This window comes from Gorilla gorilla, chromosome 13 (assembly GCF_029281585.2).
Source record: "Gorilla gorilla gorilla isolate KB3781 chromosome 13, NHGRI_mGorGor1-v2.1_pri, whole genome shotgun sequence".
Lineage (NCBI taxonomy): Eukaryota > Metazoa > Chordata > Mammalia > Primates > Hominidae > Gorilla > Gorilla gorilla.
Window position 1 is genome coordinate 58,765,453 of NC_073237.2, and position 24,657 is coordinate 58,790,109.

The 24,657-nt window shown below is 38.6% G+C and overlaps 1 protein-coding gene across 3 annotated transcripts in view; it reads left to right on the plus strand.

The window, feature by feature from the left end:
- The window catches only part of ERMP1 (endoplasmic reticulum metallopeptidase 1), an 82,076-nt gene that overhangs the window by 28,210 nt on the left and 29,209 nt on the right, over positions 1-24,657 (plus strand). For all 3 annotated transcript variants that reach the window (XM_055350607.2, XM_019033587.4, XM_004047782.5), the window contains 7 exons: positions 1,342-1,643; positions 7,130-7,257; positions 8,351-8,456; positions 19,310-19,456; positions 20,127-20,219; positions 21,024-21,236; positions 22,116-22,336. In XM_055350607.2, the coding sequence (XP_055206582.1) occupies positions 1,342-1,643; positions 7,130-7,257; positions 8,351-8,456; positions 19,310-19,456; positions 20,127-20,219; positions 21,024-21,236; positions 22,116-22,336 (1,210 nt within the window). The remainder of the gene's footprint in view (positions 1-1,341; positions 1,644-7,129; positions 7,258-8,350; positions 8,457-19,309; positions 19,457-20,126; positions 20,220-21,023; positions 21,237-22,115; positions 22,337-24,657) is intronic.

The window sequence follows — 24,657 nt, forward strand, 5'->3', positions numbered from 1 at the left end:
TTTATCTTGCTTAGCCCTTCTGCTTTCCAGATGGAAATTTGTGTACCTAGACTGTTGTGTAAATTCGCTTTGGGGGCGGGGAGTGTTGGAAGGCGCTAGTACACTGTTCTAACTTTCTGAGGGTTACAGCCCCCACATCTGAAGGCTATAGAAACTCTTTCTGGAACACCGCCCAGTCAAAATTTGGTATGCAGTCTGATAAATTCTCAGATCCCTGCAGTTTATCTTTAGGCCCCTTGGATTAGTGACTGTGTAAGGTTTGACTTTTTTTTTTTTTTTTTTTAAGGCCTTTAAGAATGCTAGGAAAGGTGATTAAGTCAAAGATATTGTAACCCAGGTGTGTCAAAGCTCATGAAATGTTAAGCTGGCGTCAAGTTTTCAACAGCTACTGTGTTCTAAAAAGTTTTTCCTAGAATGCAAAGTGTTGCAAGCTTACTAAGGACTTTCTGAAACGTCTCCCACCCCCACTTCCAGCTTTCCCCACTTGGAATGCAGTGAAAAGACAAAAAAAGTTTTGTTTTCATTAGGGGTACAGTTGGTTTTGGCCTGAATTGAAGTTATTAGACCTTGGGTGTATGCTAGGAGGGCTGGGTCCATCAAAAGTTTCCCCCCGCCCGCCTTATTTAACCTCTTGACTTGATTATTTTTGCTCATTGGTTTCTGCTACTTAAAGTCATTAACCCAGAATCTGTAACGTTCAGGAGTATGCACAGTGAAGTTATATTCTATCCTGCTTAGTCTTTAGCTTTTTTTGTTTGTTTTCTGAGACAGGGCCTGGCTCTGTCGCCCAGGCTGGAGTGCAGTGGCTCCGTCTCGGGTCTGTAGCCTCCACCTCCCAGGTTCAAGCAGTCCTCCCACCTCAGCCTCTTGAGTAGCTGGGACTACAGGCGGATAGTAGTCTACATCTGGCTAGTTTTTGTAGTTTTAGAAGAGATGGGGTTTCATCATGTTGCCCAGGCTGGTCTCAAACTCCTGAGCTCAAGCAATCCACCCACCTCAGCCTCCGAAAGTCCTGGGATTGCAGGCGTGAGCCACCGTGCCTGGCCACTGGTCACACGTTTTGAATACATCCCTAGTCCTTGTATTGGTTTGATATGGGGAGAAGTTGGGAGTGGGATGGTGGAGAAAACTGAAGGGGTCAACTCGTGGGAGGCAACAATAAAAATATGGAACTTTATAAGTGATGTTCACTTGGTGTCTGAAATAATGAAAGGCGGTCCTTTTTATATAAGTTAAAGAACTAAGCTTTTTTGGGGAGGAAGAGGTGTGTAGTGGAAAAGTTACCCAAGCTAAGTGTCAATTTTAACTACAAACCTTTGTTACTCTTTTGGTCACTTCCAGGGATTATCTTGAACACATAACCTCCATTGGCCCCAGGACTACAGGAAGTCCAGAAAATGAAATTCTGACCGTGCACTACCTTTTGGAACAGATTAAACTGATTGAAGTGCAAAGCAACAGCCTTCATAAGATTTCAGTAGATGTACAACGGCCCACAGGCTCTTTTAGCATTGATTTCTTGGGAGGTTTTACAAGCTATTATGACAACATCACCAATGTTGTGGTAAAGCTGGAACCCAGAGATGGAGCCCAGCATGCTGTCTTGGCTAATTGTCATTTTGACTCAGTAGCAAACTCACCAGGTATGTACCTGTTTTTTAGTCATTTGGAAGTTGTCACAGCCCAGAAAGTTTATTAACATAACCCCAAGCTACTTGGGCAGTTGTGGGGACCATTTTCTTGGGCAAACCTTTTTTCTTTGTGATGGAAAGCAGGATAATTAGGATAGTATCATTTAGTTTAGGATCTAACCATTCTGTCTTAAGTGCTTTATTAATATTATTTTTTGGTGTTAATGCCAGCAGCCCAGTGATAAGACTTGGAATGTTTCTGGTAGACTGAAGCAGCTTTCTCAATGTTACCAGACAGTGTGTGTGTCCTTGTGTCCTGGAGTTAGGTTCTGACACTTAAAAAGTGTTTTACTCAGCTGGGTGTTATACTAGGCTTTGGGGATACCAGATAAGGACAGTCCCTACCTTCAAGGGTTACTGCATGGTTTTAGAGCAGGGGTGTCCAGTCTTTTGGCTGCCCTGGGCCACACTGGAAGAAGAAGAATTGTCATGGGCCACACATAATATACACTAATGATGGCTGATGAGCTTAAAAAAAAAACTCATGTTTTAAGAAAGTTTACAGATTTGTATTGGGCTGCATTCAAAGCTGTCCTGGGCTGCGGGTTGGCGGATATCTCTTCTAGCAGATTCTGTTGACCTATAAAGTGAGAATTTTGCTCCACTGAGGGTGCCATACTGTTAAAGTACCTAATTAATGTGTAAATCTTTCTCTGAAAATAATTTGGCAAAATAGAATACTTGCATTTAGGACAGTGCCTGACGCAGTAAATATTTGTCAAATGAATGGGAATCCCCTAAATTGAACTTCCATTTATTAAAATATTTATTCTTCAGAAAATTGTATTCAGTGGTTAAAGGGATTGTAAATAGGGATGGAAAATAGCATTTACAATGGCATAGCATTTTAGTGGTAGACAAGACCTGAGATGGCATCTGGCTGAACCCCTCATTTGATACAGGAGTAAATTTAGCTGGTCATCGCTGATCAGAGACAAAACTAGGATAAGATGCTGGATTTCCTGGCCAGTCACTTCTTTCAGCTACATTTGAAAGGAAAAAGAATATTAGGGTGTAATTAATAATCCTTTTTGCAAATTGCTTAACTTCTTAGTTTCTCATCTGTGTAATGGAGAAAATAATAGTACTTTCCTAATAGTGTTGCTTGGAGGATTAAAAATAAGTAAAACACTAAAATAGTACCTGGCATGGAAAGTGATTTTTAAAAGTTTCTATTAACTCTTATGTAATATTAACACTTCCGGATTACTCGAACTTATAGCAGGCCAAATTTGAACATCTAGAGTTATACAAAATGTAAGTAAAATTTATTTGCTTGATAAAATGATTCATATTAGAATATCTTCATTTAGAAAGCTTGACAATTGCGTTTAGAATGTAACTGGCATTTTCAAAAATCAGTATACACACGTTTGTTAAATAAGCCAGAAGTACCTTCGTGTGCTGCTGGGGTAACCAGTGATTTAGTGTTTTTTTTTTTTTTTTTGGCTGGGGGGCCAAGTCTCACTCTGTCACCAGGCTGGCATGCAGTGGCACAATCTTGGCTCACTGCATCCTCTGCCTCCCGGGTTTAAGCGATTCTCCTACTGTGCCACCACACTCGGCTTTTTGTATTTTTGGCAGCGACAGGGTTTCACCATGTTGGCCAGGCTGGTCTTGAACTCCTGACCTCAAGTGATCCGCCTGCCTCAGTCTCCCAAATTTCTGAGATTATAGGTGTGAGCCACTGTGCCCGGCCACCAGTGGTTTTTTTTATGTCCATTTCAAAGCAGTAATAAATGTCACTCTTTGCCCACTATTATGATGCTTAAATTCTGGGAAGGGGCAAATAAACACCGTGGTTGCTTAAGGACATTATATAAGAAGGCTGTATATACAAGAATTAGCAGCAAATGTAGGGACAAAAGAAAAAAGTTTCTCCTCTAGCCTTCATAGTTCTTAGCTGAGTGGACCCCTGTAACAAAAGACAGGTTAAAAAGAGAAAAACCAAATAGAAGTTTATTAACACATGCACTTCATGTACATGGGAGATACTCAAGGAAAATGAGTACATCTCAAAGAGGTGGCTTAGAAATCTGGCTTATGTAGCATCTTCAACCAAACAATACATTTTAAGAGAAGTGACAAAAGAAAGGAAAAGGACCTTGAGTCTCGAGGGGTGGCAAATTGTAGGAAGGCAAATAAATGGTAGAGAAAGGTTAGTTAGTGAAGTGTTATATAGATTCCTTTTGTGCTGTCACCAGGCCACCAAAAGTTTAAAGTTGTCTTTCGTGATCAACCTTTGTACTTCCTGGTGGAAAGGGGAAGTGGGGACACCTTGGTAAATGTATACCCTGCTTTTAGGCAAACAAGGGGAGGGCAGAGAGCTTTTTTGTATAGTACCTGCTTCTCAGTTGCCTTCAGCTCAAAATAATCCGTATGTCAAAGTGACATATTTTGGAGTGCATATTCAGTTACTCTTTACAAACATAGTGCCAAATGTTACAAATTGTATATGTGGAGTCTAATAATTAAAGGCCAGCATTTTTGTGAGCCATTAGAACCCACTTTTTATTATTATGTTTTAAATAATAGAGACAGGTTCTCACTTTGTTGCCCAGGCTGGTCTTGAACTCCTTAAGTGATTATTCTACCTCATCCTCCCAAAGTGCTGGAATTACAGGTGGGAACCACTGTGCCTGGCCTAGAACCTACATTCATTCATTCATTCACTTATTCATTTATTTATGAGACGGAGTCTCACTCTGTCGCCCAGGCTAGAGTGCAGTGGCGCGATCTCGGCTCACTGCAAGCTCTGCCTCCCGGGTTCACGCCATTCTCTTGCCTCAGCCTCCCGAGTAGCTGGGACTACAGGTGCCCACCACCATGCCTTGCGAATTTTTTTTTTTTTTGAGACGGAGTCTCGCTCTCGCCCAGGCCAGACTGCGGTGGCGCTATCTCTGCTCACGGCAACCTCTGCCTCCTGGGTTCATGCAATTCTCCTGCCTCAGCCTCGCTAATTTTTTGTTAGTAGAGATGGGGTTTCACCGTGTTAGCCAGGATGGTCTCAATCTCCTGACCTCGTGATCTGCCTGCCTTGGCCTCCCAAAGTGCTGGGATTACAGGTGTGAGCCACTGCGCCTGGCCCTAGAACCTACTTTTAACTAAAATTTTATAGGAATACCCTTAGCAACAATCTCAAGGAAATTTCTGTCAGTAATAAATTGTTAAAAATAGTGTTTCACACATTCATCAAATAGATTAAGCTTGTCCAACCTGCAGTCCTGGGTAGCTTTGAATGTGGCCCAATACAAATTCATAAACTTTCTCAAAACATGAGATTTTTTTTTCAATTTTTATTTTATTTTTTAGCTCATCAGTGATTGTTAGTGTTAGTGTCTTTTATATGTGGCCCGAGACAATTCTTCTCTTAATGTGGCCCATGGAAGCCAAAAGATTGGACACCCCTGAAATAGACTATCACCTAAATCCTTTTAGTGGATGGCCTAATTGAAGCACTTCTTTTTTCTTTTTTTCTTTTTAAGTTCTCATCTGTGTATCTAGGACTCAGGAATTGATACCAATTAGGAGTAATGTTATCCACAGAAAAGCCTTAATTCTTGAGTTTGCTGTGTGGTTCCAGGTCATTGGTAGAAGAGGCATTGAGTTATTTTGGGGGTGGCTTCAATTTCAAGGTTAATTCTAAATGGAAAGAGATGTCAGCTAACCACCTAGCCCTTATAGATACTGTCCTCTTAACTTTCCTTCCCTTTCTTAAAGATATTTGACTCTTCTGTAGTTCTCTTTTAATGCACCAGAACCATTAAAATAAGGGAAGCTGAATGGACAGTTTAACTTTTTAATCAACCCTGTATAGATACCTTTCAATTTCCCTTTCTCTCTTTTTGAATAAAGAAACATTTTATTGTTTGCTCTCTATTTTAAAGTAACTCACAGTGTCAAATTAAAAAGAGAGTTTATTTCATTAGGTTTTTGGAAGGTGACACATTTTGCTAATAGCAGCATTTTCTATTTGATAGTAATTAAATGATTATTACTTTGTTTCACTTCGATTGAAATACAAACCAGTAATCACCACCAAGACAAGTATGGTTAATAGGCAATTTCTTCTTAAGTAGGAATGGGGTCTGGAATTTAACAGAGCCCAAACAAGCATTTTAATTTTAGCTAGCTACAGAGCCTTCCTCAGATTTGCAAAGAGAAGGAAAAATGAACATTGAATACCTACCAGGTGCTAGGCACTGGGCATTATCTTGTGTGACTCTTAAACCTGTGAGGTAGGTATCATAGCTTGCTCTTTCAACCAGGAAATAGTGGAGTAAAGTGACAGAGCTCAAATTTACTTCCAAATCTTTCTTGCTCTCAAATCCACGCCAAACTCTTTGGCACCCTGCTTCAAATGTGTAAACCCAGAAATGTTACTGCCTGAGTTACGTTAGTGCTTATTTACTTTGATTACTCTTTAAGTTTTCTGATATGGAAAGTTTCAAATATATACAAAAGCAGAATTGTTTAATGAACCCCAATGTACTTATCTCCCAGCTTCAGCAGTCTGATCTTGTTTCTTTCCTACCACTACCCTCCCAATTTCTTGATTATTTTGAAGCAGATCTTAGCTATATCAGTTCCTCTCTAAAAGTATTTCACTCTGTGTTGCTGGCAGATAAGAACCCTTTTTGATACCACCAATTGCCTCACCTAAAAAAACCTAACAGTAATTCCTTGGTATCATCAAATATCCAATCAATTCCTTTAATTGTCTCTTACAGTGCTTTAAAAAAGCAAGACAGTTAAGTCATCTTTATAGTTACTTTTAATTAGCATACAAAATTTCTGAATCAAGAAGAGGTTCAGAGATTCAACTGAGTGTGTGTTCTGGGACCTAGGATACTACTTAGGTCATTAGTCTCCTTTCCTGTGTCTTACTAGATTAGGTATCTTCTTTTTAGTTTTCCATCACATAATCCCCTTGGAGAAGCCTTAAAGGAATGTTACACCATCCAAAGTGACCTCTCTGTGCAGCTTTTATGATTTTGGCAGGAAAACAAGCAAGAAAGGAGTGGGTGCAGTGGGAGATGATGCAGGAAGCTGTGAGCACCAGAAGTGAGACTATTGCAGAGGATGTGGAATACGGGTAAAGAATAGAACAGATTTCCTTGGTTTGCTGAGAATACCAGTTTCCAGTATGACTTTAGGTCCCCTCGGGTTACTTCATTTAGCAGACACTAATTGAGTGACTCTGGTGGGTCAATGGTAGTAGGCATTGAGAGTAAGTCAGTGAGCAAACGAGACAAAGATCCCTTCATGGAGCTTACTGCTGGTGGGTGTGATTGTCACCTGATGATGACAGAGCTATGCTTCTGGTCATGCAGCTATTGTGATGCTTCTCTGAGGAGAAAGCTCCATTCCTAGTCCTAATGGGTCATATTGTAAACATTTTAAAATCTGAGCAGCAAATCTGTTTTTCTGATTTGAAGGTGCCAGTGATGATGCAGTTAGCTGCTCAGTGATGCTGGAAGTCCTTCGCGTCTTGTCAACGTCTTCAGAAGCCTTGCATCATGCTGTCATATTTCTCTTTAATGGTGCTGAGGAAAATGTCTTGCAAGTGAGATTTTACTGTTTTAAATATCAGGCTTGAATAAGGATGAGATTAATAATAATAGCTAAATATTATTTACTAAATAATAGTAAATGCATTTTTTATGACTCCTGTGTGTAGTATAAAATAATATGCAGAAAAATACTGTATGAGCAGTACTTTAACAAATTCACAACCACTTATGTAGAGATGTTTAATATTTGGAAAACTCCACTTAGCAGATTATTGTGGCAGGATTTGATTGAGAGAAGGGCTCTCGCTGGCATAATTACTCTCCTCAGGTTTTCTTTGACATTGAAGTTTCAGAGATGTTTTGAGACAGGCACAAATAAATGCCCAGCCATATGGATCGCCTCTTCTCCTGTTCTCTTTTTTTCCTTTCTTTTTAAAAAGAGATGGGGGCCAGGCACGCTGGCTCATGCCTATAATCCCAGCACTTTGGGAGGCCGAGGCAGGCAGATCATGAGGTCAGGAGTTTGAGACCAGCCTGGCCAACATGGTGAAACCCCATCTCTACTAAAATTACAAAAATTAGCCAGGCGTGGTGGTGGGTGCCTGTAATCCCAGCTATTCGGGAGGTTGAGGCAGGAGAATCGTTTGAACCTGGAACGTGGAGATTGCGGTGATCTGAGATCGAGCCATTGCACTCCAGCCTGGACCACAGGCTCTGTTTCAAAAATGAGGAAACAAAAAAAGAGGGAGTCTCGCTATGTTGCCCAGGCTGGTCTCGAACTCCTGAGCTCGGGTGATCTTCCCACCATGGCCTCCCAAAGTTTTGGGATTACAGGTGTGAGCCACCGTGCCTGGCCCTCTTTGCCTTTTCTTTTGCACAGCCTTGTACTTACCAGGGATGTTGTTTGGCACCGCTGATGGTAACCAGGCTGCCTTCTGTGATGGGTGACTTTCCGAACCTGATGTGCATGGCCATTATGCATAGGAAAAGAAGCAGAAGATGTCTTTGGATACTGCCTTTGAAAAGCGATTATTTTGTTTTCATATTCCTTACCTCATCAAAGTAGTCTCTCTGTGTTTAAGCAAAATCAAGACTGATAATTTAAGATTGTTTAACAAATATTTGTTTTCTTTCCTTCTCTTTAAGGCCAGTCATGGTTTCATTACTCAGCACCCCTGGGCTAGCTTGATTCGTGCATTCATTAACCTAGAGGCAGCAGGTGTAGGAGGGAAAGAACTTGTATTCCAAACAGGTATGTGAGATTGTGCGTTGTATATTTTAATGCAATTCTAGTTTTTGTAAAAGTAGAAGGTTTTTGATTGTAAGTAATATCTTCAATAAACGGTCTCTTGAATGAGCATTCTTTTTAAAGCATGAGGTGGTGTTAGCTTGTCTTTGTTAAAAATTTTGAACAAAATAATATAGCATCTAACACTTGTATAGTGCTTATTATATGCCAAGTGTTTTTCAAACCATTTCATATATATTAAGTCATTGAATCCTCCAAACAACATGTAAGATAAATACTGTTACTTCCATTTTAGAGATGAAACTGAGTCCAGAGAGATTATAACTTGCCTAAGGTTTCACAGTTGTTTAATGGCAGAGTGTGATTTGAACCTAGACAGTCCAGGTCCAGAAACTTTGTTCTTAACCTCTAATTGGATTGTTATATAGGTAGTGAACTTTTAGCCACTATGGGTGGTTATGATATCAATATTGTTAAATGTCAATCATTTCATGAGTTAAAATGAGAAAATTTACCTGTAGTGTAACAGGTTTAAATTTATCATTGATTTAGTGGAATGTTAAAAAAATTTAGTAATATTTAATCAGCCAGAATAATTTTTATCTTATTTTTTTTTTAGAGACAGAGCCATGCTCTGTCACCCAGGCTCGAGTGCACTGGTGCCATCATGCAGCCTTGACCTCCTGGGTTCAAGTGGTTCTCCTGTCTCAGTTTCCTGAGTTGCTGGGACTGCAGGTGCTTGCTATCACGCCTGGCTAATTTAAAAATTTTTTTGTAGAGACAGGCTCCCATTATGTTTCCCAGGTTGGTCTCAAACTCCTGGGCTCAAGTGGTCCTCCTGCCTTGGCCTCCCAAAGTGCTGGGATTACAAGCATGAACCACCGTGCCTGGCCCAGAGAAATAGTTTTAGTTTTATGATTAAACTTTTCTAAGGATATCAACTTAGCCCATTTATGCCTAGTGTTCCATTATTGGAACGCTAAGCATGTGGGAGTTATTTATATCCTACTGCTCAAGCCTCATCGCCAAGGTCTGATTTTTCACACATGCAAAAATTAAAAAAATTGCAACCTCAGGCATAAATGGGTTTTAATTGTCTTTATTAACAAAATTCAGAGCTCATAGATTTGTTTAGTTAGGGCATACTAAAATTTGACATTGGAAGTTCCATTCCATTTCCCTGCCCTGTTAGAAATTTGGGTAATGCATTTTATCCAGAGATGTAGCATTTGCTAGATGTTTTAATATTCAAGAGTGTGTTGTGTGCTGAGATGGGCTAGGCGAAGTAAGATGACGTGGGAACTTGTTTTGTAGCACCCTTTTAAGACCTGATTTTGTTTAAATTATGAAACTATGCTAAGTATGTCTTCATAACCTAAACAATACTATATTTTAATAGTCTCCATCAAACTTATTTTAAACTTTTATCTTTCAAAATGTATGTATATTTTGCTTTAGCTAAGCGTTTGAGATTCTCAAGGTCATGATGTCAGAAGCAGCAAGGTTCTGTTTTCAATTCGCAAACCTTTCTGCTTTATTCTTACTCTTTAACTAATGAGAAGAAGCTGGGATCTAATATCTACAAGAGTAAGTAGATACATTATTGTAGAGATATATCTATATATATTTATTTATTTATTTTGAAGCAGGGTCTCACTCCGTTGCCCAGGCTGGAGTGTAGTGGTATGATCTCGGCTCACTGCAACCTCTGCCTTGAGAGGTCAAGACATCCTCCCAGCTCAGCTTCCCAAGTAACTGGGACTACAGGCATATACCACCATGCCCGGCTAATTTCCTTTTTTTGTAGAGATGGGGTTTGGCCGTGTTGCCCAGGCTGGTCTCAAACTCCTGAGCTCAAGCAATCCTCCTGCTTCAGCCTCCCAAAGAGCTGGGATTACAGGCATGAGCCACCACGCCCGGCCTCTTTCTATTTCTTGGATGTCAGTTAGGATAGGAGGAACACATACATGTAACAACCACCAGATCAAAAAGCAGCAAAAGAAAATTCTGAAGGAGAGAGGACACTCAGTCTTCTTTCCTATTGTGAAAAATGTCAGGGCTCCATGTAAGCAGGAGTGTGTCTGTGTATTTTCCATGTTGAAGTATACTATGTGTTAAGTGCCTTCATCTCCATGCTTTTAATTTGTTAGCACAGCACCTTGCCCCTATACTCCTCCTATCCAGAGAAAAACCAGCCTTATGGTTTAATCTGCACCCTTTCTAGATTTTTTTCTATGCACATATATATTAATGCATAAGTATTTTATGTACATATGTTAACATATTTTACATATGTGTAGTCCGGAGAGGTTAAAACACTTACCAAGGGCTAGTCAGGTCCAGACTGACTAACATTACTTATTTACATTTATTAAGTACTCATTTTTGGTAGGCCTGGGCAGCCCAGAGTCCTTACTCTTTTTATTAAATGCATATGGTTTTAGACAAAAATTCTGCAGCTGCATAAATTCTAAAAATAATTACATTATCTGAAAGGGTGTAAACAAACTGTTAATAATGGTCCTAGCTAGATGGTGAGCAGTTGCTGGTAGAACTGGGCTAAGTGTGACTGGAATGGAGGACTAGGTTAAAGGTAAAACAACAGTTTAAATTCTTTGTTGCTTCATGAATTTAAGACCAGAATTGATTGTCATTAATGCATTACTTTCTATAATTTTATGTATTTAAATTTTTGCAATGTATATGATCACTTTAATAATAAAGCAAACAACAGATTTATGACTGGTTAGTATAAACATAAAATTTAAATGTTTTGTTTGTTCTGAAATCCCCATGTTTCAAAATTAATTTTGTTGGAGGGGTGTCATGCAAAAGATTTGAAGAGATTATTTCCCTCCTTACTCTGAAATTTTACATGATTTTTTCTCCCTCTAGGTTTTGGAGCTCATTATTATGGCTAAATTGCATACCTGAAAGCTTTCTGGGTGCTTTCTGACATTCTGATACCTTTCCCAGCATCTCTATCACTTTTAATGCCACTGCCTACAAAAGACTACCCTTCTTGTGGGCATGGCTTTCAAAAAGCTAGTTAGTTTGACTAAAAGAGGATAAAGGCCCTCCTGGGTTTGGAGTTGTGCTTGAGAGTATATGCCAGATTGTGCTGTCCTCAGCTTTTTAAACCATACTCCTTTTTCTGTGTGATAATATTTGTCCTGCCCTGGAAACTTTTTGGTTAAACAGTTTGTGCTCTGGAACTCCCTTGTCACTTCTGAGAGCGACATTCATTTGGGGAGTTTTTAGTGACTAGAATAATCATTACTACCTAATTTTTAAGAAGGGCCAGAAAGAATGACTTGATTTTATCAGACCAGTGACCTCATTTCATGAGTGAGAGAGGCTTGATAGCAAAAGGGTCACAGAATCTTTTTTCCTCTTGGGAAAATATTCATGCCCCTGTAATTCTACCATCCAGAGCAAACTAGTGTAATAGTTTAGTCTATACTCTTATGGAATTTTTTTCTAAATGCAAACATTAATATACATTTATATATGTGTATATATATTTTTTGGCAAAAATAGAATCATATTCTGTCTGCTACTTTATAGCCGCCTTTTCTTTTTGAGGTGGAGTCTCGCTCTGTCGCTTAGACTGGAGTGCAGTGACGCGATCTCAGCTCACTGCACCCTCTGCCTCCTGGGTTCAAGTGATTCTCTTGCCTCAGCCTGCCATGTAGCTGGGATTACAGGTGTGTGACACCATGCCTGGCTAATTTTTGTATTTTTAGTGGAGACGGGGTTTCACCATGTTGGCCAGGCTGGTCTCGAACTCCTGAGCTCAGGTGATCGGCCCACTCGGTTTCCCAAAGTGCTGGGATTACAGGTGTGACCCACCACACGCGGCCTGTAGCCTTCTTTAGAATGAATTCTTCTTTTAAAGTTACAGCTTTATTGAGATATATAATTCTTAGTTGTGCAATCATCATCATAATCAATTTTAGAATGTTTTTATCATCCCAAATAGGAAACTCATTAGCAGTCACTCCCATTTTCCCCCATCCCTAGGCAACTGCCTATCTACTTTGTGTCTCTATAGATTTTCCTGTTGTAGACATTTCATATAAATGTAATCATACAACACATGATTGTTTGCGTTTGGGTTTTTTTACTTAGTGTAATGTATTTCAGATTGTTAATCTAAATAACAGAGGGAGACTCTCAAAGAAGATGGTATTTATTTAGTAATGGGTGTTGCAGTAGGAATACATGTGCCATAGTAAACTGTGAAACTATGTGCCATAGTAAACTAGGGCAGTAAAGGAAGACAAAAGTTTTTATAGGAAAAATGAAGAGGATTACATAATTTTTTTGAGATAATTATTCTTGGCTACAAGGATCAATAACAAGGGTGGCACCAGTCTGAGATTGGACAGGCAGTTGCTGGGCTGATGTCCTTGCTGAAGTTTTTTGTTTGATATGAGGTTGCAATGGCCTTTGTGCAAGGTTGTGGTTTTTGAAGAGTCTTTTGTGATAATTCTTGTTATCAGGCATTTGTGCATGAGAACCCTCCCTTCATGGCCTTCCCTGGCTCCGTTATCGGAGTTTTTAACGCAAGTGACTCTGTTTTGATTCTGACAGCTTTCACAAGGTTCATCCATATTGTCGCATGTATTAGTACTTCATTTTTTTTAATGGGTGACTAACCCATTGTATGGATGTATTATGTTTCGTTTATCCATTCATCCATTGATGGATATTTGGATTGTTTCCACTTTTAGACTTTTATGATAATGCTGGAGTAAACATTCATGTGTAAGTCTTTGTGTAAACATATATTTTCATTTCTTTTAGATACCTAGGAATGGAATTCCTGGGATGTATAGTAACTTTATGCATAGCTTTTTAAGAAACTGCCAAATTAAACAGTTTTATTTGAGAATAAATGCAAGTACATATAACAGTAAGGATTTTTAAAATACTAGATCAGCAAAAAGTAAGTAAAATGATAATGCCCAGTGCTGATGAGTATAAGCAGTCATTTTCATACACTGTTACTGAGAATGTAGATTGGTGCATTTTGGCAACATGTATTACTTTTTTAAATGTGCAGGCTCTTCAGTTCAGCAGACCCATTTCTGGGAATTTAACCTGCAGAAATAGTTGACATACATCTAAGTCATCTTGGGTTTTCTTTTCTTTTTTTTTTTTTTTTGAGATAGGATCTTGCTTTGTTGCCCAGGCTGGAATGTGGTGGAGCAGTCATGGCTCACTGGTTTCCAGCTCCTGGGCTCAAGTGATCTGCCTGCTTCAGCCTCCTGAGTAGCTGGGATGACAGGCACGTGCCACCATGCCCAGCCAGTTTTTTACTTTTTGTAGAGACAGGGTCTCACTGTGTTGCCCAGGCTGGTCTCAAACTTCTGGACTTAAGCAGTCTTTCTTCCTTGGCCTCCCAAAGTGCTGGGATTAAAGGCATGAGGCATCATGTCCAGTCTTGGTTTTCTCTTAAGAGTAGAAAATTGGAAATACCTTTAGTGTATGAGTAGGAGACTGGTGATGATAATTTTTTTCTCTCTTCCATCATTAATTTTTCTCTCTCTATAGGATCATTTCCATTTGCATGCAGACATACCTTTTCCTCCATTTTAAAGAAAACCACTTTTATCACCATCTGCTAGCTAGTCTTATTTCTCTGACCCTCTACTGCAGAATTCCTCAAAAGAATGGTCTGTAGTCATAGTCTTGAATAACTGCTTTTTTTTTTTTTTTTTGAGATAGGATCTTGCTGTGTCATCTAGGCTGGAATGCAGTGATGCAATCATGGCTCACAGTTCTCCAACTCCTGGGCTCAAGTGATCCACCTTGATATACCGAGATCCACCAAAATCGATAGATCCACCATGTGATCTATTCTTGAACAATTCTAGTCAGCTTTAGCCTCCCCACTTCACCACGACTATTCTTGTAAAGGTCACATTGGCAAATTCAGTCAGTTTTCAGGCCTCATGTTACTTGGCTTCCATCATAATATTTACCACTCTTAGTCTCTTTTATTAGTTCCTCCTTTTTTTTTTTTTCCTTTTGTGCATTGATGCCATAACTAGAGATGGAAGGAAGTAAAGCAGTGGAAGGATGCTGTGGGTCTGCTAAGCTGGGTCTGTTTTCCCTGGACTTCTAGAGAACTTTGACTTACTATTCTTGGCACTGAGGCCTACCTCCTCTGAACATTACGCATGCCCATACTCTTTGCATTAAGAAAGATGGGGCTCATTCTTGAGACATGAACACACAAGAAGCTGGAAGCATCATAGGATTTAGATGGTGGCAGGAGAAAGAATGTCAATTGAAAATGTTTCTGTATCTGCCTGCCACCTTACTCTGTAAGATAACTAAAAGGTTTTGCGTGGAGGTAGGGTAGGGTACTGATTAAGAGCATAGGCTCTGGCCGGGTGTGGTGGCTTACGCCTGTAATCCCAGCACTTTGGGAGGCCAAGGCGGGCGGATCACCTGAGGTCAGGAGTTTGAGACCAGCCTGGCCAACATAGTGAAATCCTGTCTCTACTAAAAGTACAAAAATTAGCCAGGCATGGTGGCGGGCGCTTGTAATCCCAGCTACTTGGGAGGCTGAGGCAGGAGAATCGCTTGAACCCAGGAGGCAGAGGTCACAGTGAGCCGAGATCATGCCATTGCATTCCAGCCTGGACGACAGAGCGAGAGACTCTGTCTCAAAAAAAAGGCTGGGCACGGTGGCTCATGCCTGTAATCCCAGCACTTTGGGAGGCCGAGGCAGGCAGATCACGAGGTCAGGAGATGGAGACCTTCCTGGATAACATGGTGAAACCCCATCTCTACTAAAAATACAAAAAATTACCCGGGCATGTTGGCAGGCGCCTGTAGTCCCAGCTACTTGGGAGGCTGTGGCAGGAGAATGGCGTGAACCCGGGAGGCAGAGCTTGCAGTGAGCCAAGATTGAGCTGCTATACTCCAGCCTGGGAGACAGAGCGAGACTCTGTCACAAAAAAAAAAAAAAAAAAAAAGCATAGGCTCTGTAGTTAGATGATCTAAGGTCAAACCTCAAAACTTTAGCTATAGCACATTCTACACGTGGAACCTTGGACAGGTCATGTGACCACTCCGAGCTTCACTTCCTCATCTGTAGTTCATTCTTTTTTCTTACCGAACACTAGTCAATTCTACAACAATTGATCCATCCCGTTGGTGCTGTTATGTTGTTTCCAGGTTTTTGCTATGAATGGTGCTGCTGTGAACATTCTTGTAAATGTCTTTTGGTACACATGTATGTGTATGCACATTTCTGAGTGGAATCGCTGAGTCATAAGATGTGCATATGTTCAGCTTTGGTAGATATTTTGGGTAGGTAATACCAAATTTAGATGCAAAAGTCCTAAATTAAGTATTAGCAAACTGAATCCAGGAATATTTAAATATACAAAAGATAATACTTTCCAACCGAGTTGATCAACAGGATGGTTTAATATTTGAAAATCGATCTGTGTAATTCACTACATTATCAGAATAAAGAGAAAAATCATGTCAATTGATAATCTCAGGATGATCATCTCAGATAAACAGGGACATGCTCTTTAACAGAACATTGATCACACTCAAGAAATATTAATATTAAACTATAATAATGCATATTCAGATTTTTCCAGTTGTTCCATTAATGTCCTAACCATTTAAAAAAAAATCTGGGTTCCTACCCAGGATCAAATATAGCATTTAATTATAAAGTTGAAAACTTAATTATTGTAAGGTGAAAATCTTTTTAACTCTGCCTCATGGAAGAGGGTGGATTGCCTTGCCTGCCTAGGCATTTTTTTTAACCTCTCTTCTCAAATACAACTCCCTCCCATCTAAGAGGAACTATTATCCTAATTTTTAAGATAATTAATGATAGTTTGGCTTTACCTGTTTTTCAGTATGGTTTTCATTGTATTTTTTATTATAAATTTCTTAATATCAAATAGTAATATTTTAATAATAGTATTTTAATATGATAAGGTCTCATAATCTACGTATTTCCCCATCATCATATTTCTTTTTCCTTTTGTATTTGTGTCCTCAGTGCATCACATCAGGATGCATGTAGTATCTGTTTGTCTCATTATTAATGATACTACATTTTCATCGTTTGATTAAGGTATTTATTTGCCAGGTTTTTCTACTATTTCTTTGTACAAGTTACTGATTTCCCCTTAGTGATAGATACTTTAGGTAAATATCCTGTTTGTCATAAAAATTTGATCCTAGTTTTAGCAATCATTGATGACTCTTGTCCCCAAGCATTTTTATTACAATGTTTACCAAATGCTACTGCTGAGTTTCTGGTTCCATCATTCTGCCTGTAGGTCATAGTTGGAATTCTGCAAGAAGGAAGGCTTTCCATTTTCCTTTTTTTTTTTTTTTTTTTTTTTGTTATTTCAGTACTTTATGTATTTTAGTTTTACTCTATAGATTATATATTCTGTTACTATTGTTTATTTTGTTGCATGAATTGTCCCAGTTTAGGCCAGTGGTGTCTATTTCAAACCAGAGCCTGAGCCCCTTTGACATGTCTCTTTGAGCACTTTCTTACTTTCTGGCACAGATGTTTCAACTTACCTTGTACTTTGCTAGTCCCAGACCTGGAATCAGCCATTTCTCTCAGGAGGCTTGGTTTCTTCTGGTGGGGAATAGTATTCAAAAGTAAATGGTGCCAGATACAGTTTTTCTTTATATTTATCTTGTTTGGGGTTTGTAGACCTTTTTGAATTCGTGGCTTGAATTCTATGAGTTTTGGAAGATTCTTGGCCATTAAGTCTTTAAACATTTATCTTCTCCATTCTATCTTCTGTTCTTTTGGGACTCCAATTACTCACATTTGTGTATTTTCCAACCTTTTTTTCTTTTTATGCTTTAATTTTAATCCTTTCTTCTGCTGTATTAAACTTTGTGTTAAGCCCATTTATAAAAATTCTCAACATCAGTTATGTTTTTTCATTCTAGGATTTCCATTTGTAGGACTCTTTTAAATAGATTATACTTGTCTGGTGAAATTACTGATATCTGTGTTTTTTAAAACATATTAATCGTAATTATTTTAAAATCTGTTTCTGGTAACTCCAGTATCTGGATTACTTGTGTGTCTATTTCTATAGTGTCCCTCTGCTTTTTTGGGTCATTTTTAATTTTTAATTTTTATTTTTTCAGATGGAGTCTCGCTCTGTCACCCAGGCTGGAGTGCAGTGGCACAATCTTGGCTCAGTGCAGCCTTCACCTCACAGGTCTAAGCAATTCTCCTGCCTCAGCCTCCTGAGCAGCTGGGATTACCATGCCCTGCTTATTTTTGTATTTTTAGTAGAGGTGGGGTTTTGCCATGTTGGCCAGGCTGGTCTTAAATGCCTGACCTCAGGTGCTCTGCCCACCTCGGCCTCCTAAAGTGCTGGGATTATATGCGTGAGCCACTGCACCCAGCCTTGGTCATTTTTTAAAATGTAGGAAAGCAATTTTATAATCTGTGAAGTTAAAAAAACAATATTCTTAGATTCCCTGACATTCAGTTACTTGGTCTGTTTACATCAGTCAATATGTTGCTAAGTTTTGTGGTAACAACCCCAAAATCTTGGTGGTTTACAACAGCAAAGGCTTATTTCTTGCTCATGTTGCATTTTGGTTTCTGAATAACTGCAGTTATGGTCCACGGTTATTATGTTCCATGTGTCTTATTCATTCTGGGATCCAGGCTGAAGGAGAAGCCCCTATAAGGGATGTATTGATCTCACAAATCAAAGTTAAGGATAAGTATGAATGATGTTAATGCCTTTGAAAACTCTGCCCAGTTGAGGGTCATGTCATTCCTCCTCACAGTCTGTTGGCTAGAGCAAGTCATGTAGCCACGCCTGCAGTTAATAGGTACAGAAGAGTATGTACTCATTCCCCAGGCAGGCATTACAAGGTATGTGGCAAGAGTAGGAATGTATAATCCTTTTTCAGCGAGGGAAGAGTGAATAATTATACAATTATACATATAATTATATAATTATAATTATATAAATATACATATAATTATATAATTATATAAATTATAAAATAATGTATCCCACTATCCTACAGGAAAAACTCCCATTTGAATAAGCTGTAGATGTATGAGATACAGATGGAAAATTATTAATAATGATAAATTGTAAAAAGCAAGGAACTTTATGGCATATTCAGTGAAATGTTAAGCAGTTATCAAAATGATTATTATAATACAGATTGAGCATCCCTAATCTGAAAATTTGAAATCCATAATGTTCCACAATTCAAAACTTTTTGAGCACTGACATGATGCTCAAAAATGTTCACTGGAGCATTTCTGATTTTGGATTTTAGGATTAGGGATGCTTACTAGTATAATGCAGATATTCCAAAATCTGAAAAAGTAAAAAATCCAAAATACTTCTGATCCCAAGCATTTCAGATAAGGTATACCCAATTTGTATCTAGCAACATAAGAAAATGCATTTAATATAATGTTAAGTGAAAACAAATGTACAAAGTATATATATCTTGAGTACAGCTATATACACACAATCCTACATTAGTAAGAAAATTAAAGATATACAATTGATAATAGGCATTTTAGGATGATAGATTTATGAATGATCTTTCATTTTCAGACAGACTTTTGTATTGCTGTTATTTTATACTTTATTTTCACAAGAGGTTTTTATTCTAAAAGTCAAACACATACATCAGAGAAACATTGGAAACTACAGAAAAAGGGATGAAAAGGTACATATTGGACCCATCTCCCAAAACCGCCACTTTTACTGTTTTCTATGTGTTGAAAAACATTAGTATGTTAAAAAAAATTGCCGGAATACTTTCTATTGTGTTGTCATCTTTCATTTTAGGTCCTGAAAATCCTTGGTTGGTTCAAGCTTATGTTTCAGCAGCTAAACACCCTTTTGCTTCTGTGGTGGCTCAGGAGGTTTTTCAGAGTGGAATCATTCCTTCAGATACTGACTTTCGTATCTACAGGGATTTTGGGAACATTCCAGGTATATTGTCAATGGTTACGGCCTACTGTGCAACATTTATTTATCAAAAGCAAATTTTAAATCTTGAAAATATGTGAGTAAACAGCATTTTCTGAGATCAAATTCTTTATGTGAGAAATATACATTGACTCACTAAAACAGAGTTTGTTTCCTTTTTTAAACTCCATACTAATTTAAATGCTGGCCTCCTCTAAAATATGTCATTTTTCCCCATAGAAGAACAGGGGTGAACTGTTTAGCACCTCATTCCCAAAAGATGGTAATAGATCCTTCAGGGGTCTTTCGTTGTTGTCTTGGTGTGCCAACTCCCTTGGCAACTTGTATGTACAACTTATTTGAAGTTAAAATTTGGCTCTGGCCTGGCAAGAATGTAGGTGGCAAAATTTTCATGACCTCCCAAACTCAATATTCCTATCCTTGCTGTGTGACTCGTAATGCCTACCTGTGGAGTAATATACTTCTTCAATCATTATGTATCGAATTATGTACCAAAGCTATAGACTGTGTAAGAATTTGGAAGAGAATTTATATCATTCATTTGTAAATGTGACAAAGCAATCGTAACACTGCTTTGACATTTTGTCTTTTAGGAATTTATTAAAGAAATAGGTCGAAAGCAAGGTTGATCTTTAAAGCAAAATGACTTTTTTTTTCTATATATATGTTTTAGGAATAGACTTAGCTTTTATTGAGAATGGATACATTTATCACACCAAGTATGACACAGCGGACAGAATTCTAACAGATTCCATTCAGAGAGCAGGTTGGTATTCCAATTTAGACTTTTGATATACACTAAGATGGAATATTAGGGATGATATATAAACTTGTAAATATTCTGTGGCCTGTGCGTTAGAGAGGCAGTATGCAATGTGAATGAGCTAGGGCTTTGGAGTTGGAGAGATGAGAGCTTGAATTTTAGTCTTGTAGTCTAGTGTAGCAATTAAGGTCAGGAATATTCACTGTGAGGAAATGAAAAAGGAGTTGGCCCAGGGTTGGGAGGATTGCTGAGTGGTAAGAATGTAGCTCTGTTAGTCTCCCATGGTGTTTTCCTATGGAACTGTGCTAGCTCTCCTCAATTTCTAACACATGTGTGACAGCTTGTTCAGCATCTCTGAGCTTTGTGAAAGGCCTTTGTCTCTTGGTTCACCACTGAATTTCTGATATCTAGAAGAGTGTCTAGTACAGTTAATATATATTATTAAATGAGTGGGTACCAAGAAACAGCCATTGGATTTGTCAACAATGAAGGTACAATTGATCACAGAGAATAGTTCTAATAGAAGGGAAAAGACACAGGCCAGTTGGCTGAGCGTCTGAGTGGAGAGGAAATGGAGAAGGGCGGGGGATGGACCTTATTTGAAAAATTTAGTAAAAAAAGTGACGGAGAGCAGTAGGATGGTAGAAAGCGATTTCTGTTCACGTTCTTTCTAACCATTTCTTCATTCAAACAGTATATGGTTTATTTCTGCTTTAAATAGTTGTATGTGTAAATCACAAATAGTTTATTCAGCCTTTTTATCTTTTTCCTTTTCTTTCTTTTTTTTTTTTTTGTTTTTACTAATAGGTGACAACATTTTAGCAGTTCTTAAGCATCTAGCTACATCTGATATGCTGGCTGCTGCTTCTAAGTATCGACATGGAAACATGGTCTTCTTTGATGTGCTGGGCCTGTTTGTCATTGCCTACCCCTCTCGTATTGGCTCAATCATAAACTACATGGTGGTAATGGGTGTTGTTTTGTACCTGGGCAAAAAATTTTTGCAGCCCAAACATAAGAGTAAGTATTTTCCTCTAAAACTACAAATACTGGCATTGCTGTAGAATGTGCTTGAAGTTTTTCAGTCAGTTTGTTTATATCTTCCCAGAAAGCTAAAAATCTTAAGACAATGTTTGCTTTATATTGTAAGAAATTTTTAAATATTAAATTAATATGCTTATTTTACTTTTAGTCTTGGTGAAGCAGTCAATTTTTATATATTTAGGCACTCCATAAAAGTACCACATAGAAACTATTGAAAAATGGTTTGTACAGATTGACTTCTAATGAAAAGTCCCATTAAAAAGTCCACACTACAGACCAATAGCTAGTATGGACCAGTGTCACGAAGTATGAATGAACTGCTTGTGGTTAAATTGTTTCTTTTATTTGAAATATTTCTGCTTGAAATGTTTCAGAGTCTAAGTTGTTGTGTGCTGTTACGAGATAAAATATTTAGCAGCAGTTTAAATAATTATTTATCAACGCTTATTTTCCCCACACTCCGTATCTTCTTATGTTACCTTATTTTAACAACATTTTATATGGAACTTTGCCTTCCATTCTTGCTAATATTTTGATACACAAAGCATACAAAAAGTGAAGAAGATTAAGACTACCCTCTTCCTTCATAAGGAATGTACCTGAACTATTCCTAGAAGATTTATCTTTTTGAGTGTTTAGTATCTAGAGACTCTTAATAAATGTTACCTGAATATTATTATTTGATATCTCCCTTGTTCTTGTGTTTAGCCCATCTCAACACTAGGACATTTTCATACTTTTCAAGTACAGTGGGGAGTTTTTTGTTTTAATGTTTGCCCATTTAGCTCTACTGACTGGTTATATAACTGATTTGATGAAGATGGTGATTTCAACCTTTTGTTTTCTCTTCATTAGCTGGTAACTACAAGAAGGACTTCTTGTGTGGACTTGGCATCACTCTGATCAGCTGGTTCACTAGCCTTGTTACCGTTCTCATTATAGCAGTGTTCATCTCTCTTATTGGACAGTCTCTCTCATGGTATAACCACTTCTATGTCTCCGTTTGTCTGTATGGAACTGCAACTGTAGCCAAAATAATACTTATACATACTCTTGCGAAAAGATTTTATTACATGGTAAGTGTTTGGTATATTTGTTGATTTCTTTCTGTTGCCTCCAAGGACTGAAGATGAACTTAAGTGGGATTCATTGTATTTGGCCTTTTGAGTGCTAAAAAATTGTTCAGCATGGTTATGGAAAACGCACCCACACTGTGTTAATTTTCTGAAAGATTTCTTATTCTGAGGGTAATGTCACAAAATTCAAATGAGGTTATAAAGCCGGGCTGTAAACAGTGTTAGGGTGGTGGTGACTGGAAGGCTTGTTAGCACAGCCTTCTACTGAATTTGCTGCAGTGTTTGTAAATATGTCCTGGGCTCACCCACTTATTTATGTTATTTGAATATCTGTTCTCCACTGGAGTGTAAGCTCCTTGAGGATAGGGATTGTTTTATTATTTCTGTATCCTCTGTGCTTAGGTAGTGTCTGACACACAGCATTAACACACAGCAAGTATTTGTTGCCTAAAAGAGTGTTGTACTTAAAGTTTTTTCAGTTTTTCCCTCACTATTTTTTCTTTTTAACTGTATATTGTTGATTCAGATTCTGCATGCATGTATGTCATTGGAGTTAAAAGACACATTGCTAAGGAAAACAGAGGGAAGGGAAATAGGATTCCAAATGATTTATACTGAGAATATTGTTATAGTATTATGGTTTCAAATGCATAAATTTGTTTGGCAAAAATAAAATTAGAAATTAGGGCTGGCTGGGTGCGGTGGCTCACGCCTGTAATCCCAGCACTTTGGGAGGCTGAGGTGGGTGGATCACAAGGTCAGGAGATTGAGACCATCCTGGCTAACATGGTGAAACCCCGTCTCTACTAAAAATACAAAAAATTAGCCGGGCGAGGTGGTGGGCGCCTGTAGTCCCAGCTACTCGGGAGGCTGAGGCAGGAGAATGGCGTGAACCCAGGAGGCGGAGCCTGCAGTGAGCCAAGATTGAGCCACTGCACTCCAGCTGGGGCGACAGCGAGATTCTGTCTCAAAAAAAAAAAGAAATTAGGGCTATGGGCTGGGTGCCGTGGCTCATGCCTGTAATCCCAACACTTTGGGAGGCTGGGCAGGCGGATCGCTTTAGCCTGGGAGTTCAAGACCAGCCTGGGCAACATGGTGAAACTCTGTCTCCACAAAAAATACAAAAAATTAGCCAGGCATGGTGGTGTGTGCCTGTAGTCCCAGCTACCTGGGTGGCTGAGGTAGGAGGATTACCTGAGCCCATGAGATCAAGGCTGCAGTGAGCTGTGATTGTACCACTGCACTCCAGCCTAGGGGACAGAGTGAGACCCTATCTCAAACAAACAAACAAAAATTTAAAAAGCTGTAAAATAATAGGTCTAAAAATGAATTACAGTGAAGAGTCATGGTTTCAGATTGTTTATGTGAATTAAAGAGGAAGATCTTTCTTAGCTCCATGTAAGCCTACTGTTTTCAATTTATCCTGATAAAGATTAGAATGAGACATGGATGATTTTAACCCAACATCCTTCCACAAGTATGTCTTTGGTATCTGAACTTTGGTCTGAGTTTCAGTTAATGTTGGGATGTGTTCTGTGGAACCTTCCATGTTAGCAGCCCCTGCTGAAGAAAGGTTCTTTGAGGTTAGCCATCTGCTTATGGTTGAGCTCATATTTTTATCTTAGTGGCTTCAGTTCCCAAAAGAATTACACCGTGGGGCTCAATTTCACATGCTTATTTTTATTGTAATTGTATGTAATCAGAGTGTGGCTAACTGTTGTTGATTGGGGCAGAAGTAGGATAGAAATGTGTAATAAAATTTCATTTACTTTTACTAATTTCAGTTGTCTGATCGTAACACTTTAGGGTAAAAGCACAATAGAAAGAGTGATGTGTTTCATTTTCTTTTCACAAATATTCTTTAAGTGCCCAGTGAACATGGTAGCAGAAGAATGATACCATAAGAGACTGGGCATGGTGGCTTACACCTGTAATCCCAACATTGGGAGGCCAAGGCAGGAAGACTGCTTGAGGCCAGGAGTTTGAGACCAGCCTGGGCAATATAAGTGAGAACCACATCTCTATTATTTTTTTTTTTTAAAACAAGAATGATGCCATAAGAGAGCCATAAGAATGTGATCTCTTTCTTTGAGGAGCTCTCAGTTTCATTTGGGAAGGTGTGGGAATGATAATAATTGCAATATATTGTGGGATGAAGTGAGACTGACATATAACTATGCTGTAAGAATATAGAGGAGGCGAGATGAATTTTGCTTGTGGAAGTCAGGGTGGCTGAGATGGCAACATTTGAATTGTTTGCATTTTTTTTTTTTTTGAGACAGTCTCGCTCTGTCGCCCAGGTTGGAGTGCAATGGTGTGAT